The 12294-nt window shown below is 40.4% G+C and overlaps 1 protein-coding gene across 1 annotated transcript; it reads right to left on the bottom strand.

Moving 5' to 3' along the window:
* Positions 1-1477: 1477 nt before the first annotated feature.
* LOC144542149 (uncharacterized) lies at positions 1478-10465 on the bottom strand. Its single transcript, XM_078287825.1, has 4 exons — positions 10435-10465; positions 9989-10342; positions 3956-4012; positions 1478-2638 (listed from the first exon to the last, which is right to left on the bottom strand). The coding sequence occupies exons 1-4, from the start codon at positions 10463-10465 to the stop codon at positions 2112-2114; spliced, it is 969 nt and encodes a 322-aa protein (XP_078143951.1). The 3' UTR covers positions 1478-2111.
* Between the last annotated feature and the right edge of the window lie 1829 nt (positions 10466-12294).

Below are 12294 nucleotides of genomic sequence, written 5' to 3'. Positions count from 1 at the left end.
TGTTGAATCTGTTCACCAACGTGTTCAATGTCAGTTTTCAGGAGATTTTGGTGGCTCATTCAAACTCTACAAACTGGTCCAGCTGCATCTGGTCTTGGTGCGTAGTTTATATTGTGCTTTTCAAATAAATAACCCCCATGTTAAAACTAAGTGGAATATTGCTTTAAGATCCTCTGAATCACCTACAAGGCCTGGACCGGCCTGGAACCCGGTTCTATCTGTGAGCCGCTGACTCTTTATCGGCCCGTGACTTCACTTAGGTCCTCAGGTGGAGGTCTGCCGGTCGTCTCCAATTCTAGATTCCAAACTAAGGGAGAACGTGTCTCGGCAGTTTTGGCCCCAACTCTCTGGAATCGTCTCCCTCTGCCGATCAGATCAGAGTCTGTTGTCTCCTTTAAGCAGCTGCTGAAAACCCACTTCTACAGGCCGGCCTTCCTGACGAGGGGCTGGACGGGTCTCTGCTCTTTATTTGGTTAGGACTTGTGTGTATGGAGGAGTTTATGTGTGTATTGTATAGGTTTAACCTTTTCATCATCATGGGGTTTGAAATGCTTCATGGTTTTTACTGTTTTTACTTTCTATATGTATGGTTGTGTTGTTTTAAGATGCTTTTGTCTTCTCTTCAATCTTTTCTGTCTTTCATGTCTTTTCTGTCTTTCATCCTCTTGTTGGGAAGCGCTTTGTAAACTGTGAGTTTTAAAAAGTGTCTATTTAAGTGAAGCTTTACTGACTGACTTACTCCTGCTCCATCTTTCATATGATCTCCTCTTTCTCTCTATCTCTAGGAGGAAGAATAGCAGCATTAAAAAGCTAATCATGTTGTTGAGGAAGTGGTTTTGTTTCCACACAGTAAGACTGAAACAGAAACCACATCAGCTCGTTTACAGCCTGAACCCGACCCTTCCCGCCTCATCGCTGCTCAGCATTCACCAACATTATGATACACGAATGTTGACTTCATAAACACACAGTCTGATGTGACAACAGATTGGCAATTCACAAAGGGATTATTATTATTATTTCAGTCCCATTTATTTCTGTTTGAGTTCATCTTACAGCAACATTTCAGCTGCTGACACTGTACAGCAAGCAGCAAACCTGACAAACATTATATAAAGTCAATGAACTGAAGCAAAACACACTTCATTACACTGAATAATGGAATTACCACTGAATTACTGACAAGGTCTTCATGAAAAAAAACTGATATTTCTCAGAGAAATTACAACCATCATGCTCAGTATATATATATATATATATATATATATATATATATATATATATATATATGTCAAATTCACAATTTGGCTAAATAAGATAAACATAATCTGAATTTGTTATGATTGCTGCTCAGATTGTTCTGGTGAACTCAATTATGAGACAGATTGGATTATTTTTTAAACAAATTTATTAAAACTGTTTCTTTTTATTAATTAATACCAAATAAAACAACACAAATACACAATCATGAATCTGGAATAAAAAACTCAATTTTTTGCTCTATTGAAACAATTTGAAACAGGAACAACAAGATGAGAGAAACATTTGTACGGATGAAAAGCTGGACAGAAAGCAGAGGAACATGGCAGTCAGTCAGCATGTGTGTTGGTGGAGCCTCCCTTGTTTGTATGGATCATGAGGAGAGAGAGTCCACAGCAGTACACCATGCTCTTCACTATCATCACTGTGTAAACCAGAGAGAGCAGCTTCACCCTGCACTGGGACTGGAAGGAGACTGGAGACAAGACAAACAGCACAAGTCAACCATTCCTCTCTGTTTGCTCATTCATCCAACTATGGAAATGTTTTGCATTTAGTCTTCAGGAAAAATCAAGAACAAAACACATCTGCACATCCAGAAGAAAGGTGCCGGATCAAAGAAAATATCAAGTGAAGGACAGAAGATCCGCACACAGAAACGCTCCCATATGAAAACTTTATAAAGAAGTGACGTTTGGAGCAACAAGCTCTTCCTCAAACTGATTCCAAACAGCAGAGAATCTCCATCTGAAATACCCAGAAACCCTAGCAGAAAATCAGGTGACATAACACACCTGTTCCAAGGTGATGATCATACACAACAACATGTAGAAAACTCTAGACCAAAACAGTCAGTTTAAATGTAGCTTGTGCTCCTCACAGCTGTAAAGCCCCAAACTGTCCAAATGCTGAGTAGTGAATGTGCAGCAGCAGGTGATCTTACAGTCAGTCTGGTGAGCTGTGTCTCTTTCTGGAGGGCCGCTGGCTGCAGCAGCTGTTGTTGGAGCCACAGGAGGCTCTGAAATAGAAAAGGAGTCCAATGTGAAAAATGAAGCTAAATCAGCGCTAAACACAAGCGGCCGGCCTTCATTACCTGCTGGTATCCGGGCTTCCACCGCGCCTCCTTGGTGCTTCACGGAGCAGACGTATGGATACGCCGCCGCCTTTTCCCGATCGATAAGCAGGATGGCGGCGGGGCGGCCCGGCTCTCCGAGCTCCACCGTCTCTCCCTCGGTAGTCCCGGTCTCCTCTCTCCTCCAGGAGAACCGGACCAGAGGAGGAAACATGGATGTGGCCAGACACAGCAGGGAGCTCTTCCCCTTCAGGTCCGCTCTGGACGCTGGGTACACGCTCACTTTGGGCTTCACGACTCGCTCAGCTGAGGTTTGACAAGACAGTCACACATTCATCTAGTCAACAGCAGTTTACAGCCAGAGATAAAACACCACATCACATCATGAAGCATACAACACACATTTACCATCAGATACCATACAACACACATTTACCATCAGATACCATACAACACACATTTACCATCAGATACCATACAACACACATTTACCATCAGATACCATACAACACACATTTACCATCAGATACCATACAACACACATTTACCATCAGATAATATATAAAATATATAAAATAGATTTAACATCATATAAAGAGGAACACATTGGAAATAAGTTTTGGAAACTTTATGTGTTTTCCTCGATGATTTTAATTAATGCATGACTTATTTCTGTGCATTTTTTTTTATTATCAAATAAACAAATACATATAAATAATATATAAAATGCATATGGTAAATATATTTTATATAGGCCTATTATATGATGTTAAATATATTTTGATATAGAACATCTATATAAAATAGATTTAACATCATCGACCATCAAAATATCTTTACCATTAGATACCATATAAAATATATTAACCATCATTGAATAATTTAAATTATTTATGATATTTTGTATATTCCTTTAGCAGTTTTAAAGCTGAATTAAAAATCTGGCTTAAAGCTAAACAAACATGCAACCACTGATTTGTAGACTGTAACTGACTTCATTTTTAAAGCACATGCACTCTGCACTGGTTTTTACATTTTGTATACTTCAATGTCTATTATGTGTTAATGTTGTGTGTTTGTATTTGCTGCAGATTGTATATATGTATGTTTTGAATTGTAACCTGCCAAGGGACTGCAGATGAAAATGAGCTCTAAGCTAAATCTGGTACAATACATCAAATGGTAACATTGATGTTTAACATTGTACATGGTCCCTTACAAATAAATGAGATAGATCAAATAATAAATAAAATATCTGTAACCTACAGATTAAGAGGATGTTATTATGGGCTGTATGAATATGAAGCAATAGAAATCCTTTTCCTCCATCATGATAATTCAGTCACATACATTGAATATCAGCCTGTGATAATATAGAATGGAATTAGAGAATCAGTGCTGAGTTTCTCAAATCACTTGGCAGATTTTTAAGATGTTCGGCTGCACAAGAAAATGATGAAGCAACACAAACGTCCTTCACATACTAATTTAGTTTTTAATGTATGAATGGCTGCATATTGAATTCTCAACCAGTGATGAAAGACTAACATGTAAAGCCTAAAGCAGCAGAAAACAAACTAAAGACACATTTTCACTGCAGGAAAAAGGAACATTTTGTCTTACCTGTCACATACAGTCTGGTGCCAGAGCCAAAGATCTTATAGACCACAGTGAAATATCCTGTAACATAAACTGTCTGTGTTGTTCCATCTGTCAGCTGAGGTGAACATGTCCAAATTATTGATCAAGTCTCATATTTGGGCTTCATGATGTTTCTCTAATGTTCATATCAACATGACTGTCAAATCTTCATTTCTGGTCCTTTATTTGAGCCACTGAGGCAGAAAGAGGCGGGATCCTAGATTCCTCCTAGATTTAAAATGAGTCCAACAGAGGAGACGTGTTGTCTATCAGTTTAGAAACATTTACTAAATTAGACTTTAACTCACTGGAAGTTGCTCTTCTGCAGCCGATTGAAACTGCTTTTGAAACTTTATTTGTCATTCCTACAGTTTCACAGCTTCACTCTTGAGCAGGGGGTTCAGCGCCTTGCTCAAGGGAACCTCAACAGGATTAAAGGAGGGGAGAGCGTTACTCCTTACTTTCCTTGGACACATTTGAACAAGGAGTCTTGGGATTTGAACCAGCGACCTCTCAGTCACAAACCTGCTTCTTTAACTTCCAGGTTTCTCTCTCCTGGAAGTGTGGAACCTTAAAGGTGCGTTCACATCAGCACCAGCAATCGGCTTGGCTTCCCATTGACGTCAATGGAAAAGCAGGTGAAGGTGTTGCCTTCCATTAACTAACTAGATCTTCAGCTGCAGATGATGTTGCTCTCTGAACAGAGAAATGTTCTCTCTGGTATCTAGATCCACTGAATTTCCACCTAAATAAACGCTTCAATTGGGCCGGAACGATCCGGCAGCCTCAGTTTAAAGAAAAGTTTTTCCCATATACATAAATATAAGGTGTTTCCTCTCTGGTCTGCCAGTCTTTCCCCTATATCAGGGGTCGGCAACCTTAGGCACGCGTGCCACCATTGGCACGTGGTAGCTTAACCAATGGCACACTAGCAATAAGTGTGCAAGAGAGTTTTTTGGAAATGTTGTGCCCTCTCATCCGCATGCCAAATTATCTCTTTCACAGCCATTGGCAGTTGTGCGGCCTGTTATTTACGGTAGTTTGATTGATTTTGTTCCTCACTCGCATTCCGCGAAGACCCGCCCTACTCTGCCTCTGATTGGCTACTCGTTGCCTTCTTGGCAGAATGCGTTTGTGATAAAAAATGACGCTGCCGGAGCGGGCTCGGTAGACGATGGCAGGTCCGCTAGCTAAGAAAGCTAAAGTTAAGGTTGGGGCATTCCAGCCCTCGTGGACAGAAGAGTGGGGTTTTGTGTTTCAGAAGGACCGGGCTGTGTGTACTTTATGTCTTGAAAATGTTGTTTGTCGAACGTCGAGTGTTAAACGCCATTTTGAGACCAAACACGAGAAAACTTTCAAGGATGAGGCAGACACGGCTGAATCCATCAAACGTGCCGTGTCCAGGGGCCTCATTCATAAACGTTGCGTACGCACAAAAGAAGGCGTACGCCACTTTCTAAGCAAACTTTGGGATTTATAAAAAACAAACTTGACGGGAGAATGTGCGCACCGCCACGGAAACTTTGACCCATGCGTGCGCACATTTTGGAGACAGTGGGAAAAGGCGACTGACATAGCAAAGCAGTAAAATAAAGCAAAAAGTGCCTTTGTACACTCAGTTAACTTCCAGGCCGACTCCACATCAACTTAGAAACCCCTCTAATAATAATATTCCTTGTCGGAAGAATGTCTAGGCTACAACTAAATAGTGTCTTTGTTGCTTTCGTTTGAAAGCCGATCATTTGTCCAAAAAGCATCTACATGTCATTATAGGCTGACATGGTGTGAATTAGTCTCAAGTAAGTGCATTACAGTCTTTTAGCAGAGACCCAGCTTGTCACAATTAAATCTGAAAAATTCAAGGTGTTAGGCAATTGGACTGGATGTCTCAAGGTAATAAATAATTATGCGTTATGACGCACGGGGCGCATTGGAGACGCCGGTGCCAGGCGTAGCGTCCTCTACAGCTGTTCACCCCGGTCGCACACTGTCTGATCCCCGAGTCAGAAAACGAGAATACAGAACTTGTCTATGCGTTTTTTATTAAAATCAAATGAATGTGAAATGCTGAGTGCGTGGTTACGTTCACTCTTTCCAAAAACAAAAGGCACATTTACGGTACCTGGGTATCGTAGCAGCATCTCATCTTCCTCTCTAACGTTAAGTCAGTGTCACGCTGTTTTTCTGGCACAATGCCACTAAATAGGGTTTCCCCCGTCATCGAGGTGTAACGTTCAAGAGGAGAGAGCTCCGGTATCTCCGCCCCCCGCCGGTGGTGCTGACACAACAGTCCAATGCGCTTCTTGGCGTAAACCTTTATATCGGACAATTTCTTTTTTATTTTTTATAAAGGGTTCTCCTCTCTGAGCTGCAGCATTAAATACTGCTGTGACATGTTGCCACTCAACAAACTGTTTCTGGTTGGTGACGCCCGAACTGAGGCCACCGGGGACATTTCTCTTTTCCGTCTGGTTCGGCTTTGCCAATTTCTCACACAGAGAATGGAATGACAAGTATATTTACATACACATCAGTATTCATTCAGGGCGTTTCATTGACCATATATGGTTAATTGTAGGAGTTAAGGGGCGGAGTATGAGGCTCGCGCACGTGCGCAACATTTCGAGTTGATTGTGATTTATAAAGGGAAACCTGCGTAGGACGTGCGTGCGCACTGTGTTATAAATCAGAATATTTTTGTGCGTAAGCACTTTCTGTGTTTCGTCCGTACGCAACCTTTTGACGTGAATCCTACGCACAGTTTTATAAATGAGGCCCCAGGTATGGGAAGCAAGCTAACACCCTCAAAGTCTTTGCCACTGCTAAAAATCATGCTACCGAAGCAAGCTATCGCATTGTTCATTGCATTGCGAAACGTGGAAAGCCATTAACTGATGGCGAATATATTAAGGAGGCTTTCCTCTGTAGCTCAGAGGTTTTGTTTGATGGCTTACCAAACAAAGAGACAATAAAATCAAGAATAAAAGACATTCCCATGTCAGCCAGAAGTGTTGAATGACGCATCGAAGAAATGGCAGAAAACGTTAGAGCGCAGCAGACAGCTGGTTTGAAAGAAGCCATGGTATTTAGCATCGCACTTGATGAGAGCGTGGATGTGAATGACATACCACGTTTGGCAGTCATGGCAAGATACTGTGATCTGACTGTAAGGGAGGAGCTCTGCTGCTTAAAACCAATGCCTGAAACAACAAAAGGTGAGGACATAGCCAAAGTTTTTATGGAGCATTTTGAGGAGCGAGGGATTGACATTAGCAAGATTTTTGCAGTGACAACAGATGGCGCCCCCGCCATGGTAACAGAGGGGAGCGGTCACATTAATTGAGGAACAAGTCGGTCACCCCATCATGAAACTCCACTGCATAATACACCAAGAAAACCTCTGTGCAAAGATGTCAAATTCAGATCTTAATGCGGTCATGGCTACAGTGGTGAAGGTTGTTAACTTCATACCTCTGACACAGCGACAGTTCCAGTCCCTGCTCGAGGAAACGGACTGCTCATACAAAGATATCCCTCTCCACTCAGCGGTTAGGTGGCTAAGCTGCGGAAACGTTTTGGAGCGGTTTGTCGGCTGCTTTGATGCCATAAAGGCCTTCCTGGCTGAAAAAGGCCAAGACTATCCAGAACTCGAGGACGAGAAATGGGTTGTGAAACTTCTGTTTCTCACGGATATTACTCAACGAGCTCAATCTCCAACTGCAAGGTGCAGGGCAAACTGTTTTGGACATGTACGACACATGGGCGGCTTTTGTTGGAAAGCTGGCAATTTTTTCAAGTGACGTTGCTACCTCCACTTTCCGCTACTTCAGACACTTAAGGGAGCTGTCCACGCAGCACAGCATCAGCACCGCTGAAATATGCAAATACATCAGCGGGCTTGAGTCGGAGTTCACAACACGATTTCCGGAATTTCAGAAGTATGGACCCATGTTCTCTTTCTTGATCAAACCCGATAGCTTTGATGGACATGAACTGGATTTATCTCTGATGGACTGGCTGGATACACAGGACATGACAATGCAGCTGATTGAGCTGAAGAGTTCAGCGTTGTGGGTGACAAAGTTTGCAGAGCTACGGAAACAGCTGGAAACCACAGCGGTGCGTGATCACAGAACTTGCATCGTCACCTGCTGGATATCTCTACCGGAGAAGTTTAGCTGTCTCAGGAACATCGCATTGGCTTTGCTGACAGTCTTCGGATCAACATATCAGATATTGAGCAGATATTTTCGCACATGAAGAGCGTGCTCAGCCCCTCCCGCAGTCGTTTGACAACTGACCACTCCGAAGCTTGTGTGCAACTTAAAGTGACTAAGTACGACCCCCAGATAATGGAGCTCAGCAAAGGAAAGCAGGGCCAGGGATCACACTGACTGGTAGGCATCTGTTTATTTGTAGCACACATGGCTTTGCATAATGGAGCTCTTTGTCCCGGTCTCTTTTTTTCATCTCAGATGTGGATGTTTTCATAAGGATGGCAGCATTCTTGTATAGTGCTCATATTTCTGTTTGTTACACTTAATTCTCCCTTTTTGACATTTGCTGCCAGTGGAACACTTTGTAAATGAAGGAATGTCAATGAAAACAGTATGCTGAAATGGGAACTGTGCATATAATTTGTAACCACAGGGGGTAAAAAAACAACAACTATTTGTTAAGTTTATTGCTGATGAACAAGATTGGTGGAAGGTTGGTAGGGTTAATGATTTCAACTCAGATGTGGATGTTTTCATAAGGATGGCAGCCTTCTTGTATAGTGCTCTCATATATAATTACAATGCCCTGATTATGGGAGAAAAATGTTTTTTAAAAATGTTGCTATGCACGTTGCCTATATGGATGGAATAAAATTACAGATCCGTTGGAGATTTAAAATTTGATGTGGAGTCATAATTAAACTTAATGTTAACCTTAATGTTGATATGGCACACTGATTAACAAGAAAATGTAAAAATGGCACTTTATCAAAAAGGTTGCCAACCCCTGCCCCATATCTATATTATCTATATCTATATTATCTATATCTATATTCTATCTATATTGTCATGGTGGTCCGCCACAGTAAAATCATGACCGCCATGTTAAAAATATTGGCAGCGGGTTTGTGCTCCTTCTCTTGTCTAATGTTGTCTGTGTAGAAACAATGCTGACTGTCATACAGCTGACTGAACTTTACACCTTACTGATTCACTTTATATCCTCCATCTTCTTCACTTTCTTCACACACTCTCACATTAAAGCTCTCTCTCTCTCTCTCTCTCTCTCTCTCTCTCTCTCTATCTGTCTCTCTCTCTCTCTGTCTATCTATCTATCTATCTATCTGTCTGTCTGTCTGTCTGTCTGTCTGTCTGTCTTACATCTAATCATCAGATCAAATGTATAAATCAACCCCAGCAGTAAAGACCCTGGCAGGTTGATCATTAAATCTATCTGTGATTTTGTGGTACAGATGTGACGGTGTTACAGAGTATTTCCACTGTGTATTTCTGTCAAATGTATTTTAGTCTGAATCAGATTTCCTGGCAGTAATTTCTGACTTGATAACATTGTTGTTTGAAGTCAAAGCTCTTCTTCAAAGTTTAAAAATGGATATAATATTGGGGGGGTTACACTGTCCAAAGCTCAATGTGTACGCTTCTTTAGATGTGTACACATTGGAGGAAGCTGGAGAACTGAGGACTTGTACCTCAGTTTATTCAACACCCAGGATATTGGTTCTTTATCGGCAGATGGGTTTGAAGAACTCACGGTGGCAACGACACAATGTAAAGAAAAGCTTCAGAGCTCAGAGACATTTCTGTGTCTTCAGCAGTGTCCTCTAAGAACCAGATGACAACTGAGATGGGAGGTGAAATATCTGAACCTGGGCTGTGGTTTCCTGCTCTCAGATCAATGTCTCTTCCTCTGAGAAACAGAGTCGCCATCTGTTCATTTCTTGGTTAACGCTGCAGAGTTTTTGTACAGGGTGGAGGGATCACTTCTCACTGTGGGAACCTGACTTATAACAGGAGCAGTAGTAGGTGGCTGAATGGAGGAGTTTTACTTTATTGATCCGCAACTCACAGCCTTTCCCCTTTCTTACAGCTGAGAAATCATCTTTTTGAGGATGGTTGAAACCTGAATAAACTTCACAATTCGCAGAAACCTTAATATTAATACGAAGAATCACTGTGAATGTTTCTGTCTCTCTCTTCTGGTACCAGTATACATAACTGTTATTATTTGAATTGGTGTAACACTGGTCAGTGTTTTTACAGCTGAAGGAAACCTTCTCATCTTCTTTGCTGGTCAATGATAACTGGTCCTGAAGCAGCTCTGCTGCCATGGCAACCGCTGCTGTAGAGAAACGGACACATAAATGAAGGTTACTGTCACAGAGTTTGTTAAATGTTGAGTTTGTTGGATCCTGATTGGTTGGAAACACTCACCTAAACACAGAGAGCACAGAGCAACACTTGGGAGGAAAAGCATTTTCTCCAGTGACGTTTCCTCTGTTGAACCTGGTAGAAGTGCGGCTCCGGTTCAGCTGAGGCCAGATAAGGACGGCTTGTGAGATCACATGAGGGCCGCGTGGTTTCTAACAGGTCCTCAAACCTCCCATCGCTCCCTGCGGTGGACAGATAAGGCCGCCGGTTGTGATCGACAGCTCAGTTGAACCTATGGTGTAGTTTTCCATTGTGTCAGAGGTTTTAAAGGGGAGAGGAGGCGGACCAGAGGAGCAACAGGCAGCACACAGTTACCATCCAGATGGACGACTGGATCCTGGATCCTAGAACACATCAGAGAGTTAGTCACTATTTTAACACTGAACATAATCATCTGTATTCATAAAGCACTTTCCAAAACACAGTTACCATCCAGATGGACGACTGGATCCAGCATCAGCCTGCTGCTCTTTCACTAAATATGTCGTATTCTGTAGAAACTGCATCATGGTGGAAATGAGTCTCAACCCAACAAATAAATAAACTACAAATATAAACAAAATAAACAACATGATGACAGAGAAATGGCTTTTAGTATAAATTTAGTTTATATTATTATATACTAAATATATTGGATTACATTATGATCAGCCCAGGAAGCAGCAGAACTAATTTATAAATCTATTTCTCCCATTTGCAGTTTAATAAAGCAAAACATTCATTATGTAAATTACTGCTGAATATTTAGAATATTAACAAAGGCAGCATGACACAGTTATCATAGAAAACATCAATTAGACATTTTGTAAATCATATAAAATTCTAATTTCTTGTAAAGTTACACTGAAATCAAATTGAAAACATAATTTATTAATTTACCATGGATGAAATGAACACAATACTGAATACAATTCAACTTTATTGAATATAATACTCCCATTTTAAAATCCCTTGATGTATATTAATCTAATTTTTGTTCTTTACCTTTTTATTAGTTTTTTTTTTTTTTTACATAATCCAACATTATTTTGTTAGAGACCACTTCACATTCAAATTTGGATTTAAAAAATAATAATAAAAACTCTGAATTTATTATGTTGCTGCTCAGATCATAATAAAGAGGATGAATTATTGTATATTTGTGAAATTTCTCATTTAATTAATTTCCAGCAATTAAAAAACAAAACAACAAAAATACAGAATTCTGAATGTAGAATAAAATAAAAGCCACCAGCTGTTATTCAGAAATCTCACTACTATATTTAACAACTGGAAAAAATAAGAGAGAAATATTTCTATCAATCAAATATTGTTTTCACTATATACCATATTCTATATACAGTGATCAATTAGACTCAAAAACATGAATGATGAAGAATTGATTAGTTATTGGAAACCAGCTAATATTACCTAAATCCTCTGAAACACAACAGGCTGCTGCTGGCAGGAACTGTCCTTTAAAACACAAAACCATACACACTCATCCATAATCAATAACAAAGTGTTCCATAATACACTATTAATAGCAGAGAATTAGATAATACAGTCAATAACAAAGAATTAGAAAATATAGTCAATAATAGAAACAGAGACAAACAGATGCTGCTGTCCACTTGTTTTAATATTCTGATTTAAATGAATATTTTCTCCTTCCATTGGCTTTGAAACAGGAAACTGACTCACGGCAGAAAATATTTTTCCCTTGTTGTGTTTTAGTAAAATATAAACTTCAGTTCAGACAAAAACAGAATTGAATAGAGTCCAGATGTCAAACCGTCTCAGTTGTCAGAGTTTTAGTCCCAGTCCAGATGAAACCTGATCACCAAGAAAATCACACCGATATGGAGTTTGATTCTGTGATGATATGACATCAAT

The sequence above is a fragment of the Centroberyx gerrardi genome, chromosome 13, assembly GCF_048128805.1.
Source record: "Centroberyx gerrardi isolate f3 chromosome 13, fCenGer3.hap1.cur.20231027, whole genome shotgun sequence".
Lineage (NCBI taxonomy): Eukaryota > Metazoa > Chordata > Actinopteri > Beryciformes > Berycidae > Centroberyx > Centroberyx gerrardi.
This window is presented reverse-complemented; position numbering and strand designations above follow the sequence as displayed.

What these genes read in the sequence shown, in the direction of transcription:
- LOC144542149 (XM_078287825.1), bottom strand. Translation starts at nt 10,465, where the DNA reads ATGCTTTTCCTCCCAAGTGTTGCTCTGTGCT. An exon ending in CCCAAGTGTTGCTCTGTGCT is followed by an intron (nt 10,343 to 10,434) that starts CTCTGTGTTTAG and finishes ATTTATGTGTCC; the next exon opens with GTTTCTCTACAGCAGCGGTT. An exon ending in CACCAGACTGTATGTGACAG is followed by an intron (nt 2,639 to 3,955) that starts GTAAGACAAAAT and finishes GTCAAACCTCAG; the next exon opens with CTGAGCGAGTCGTGAAGCCC.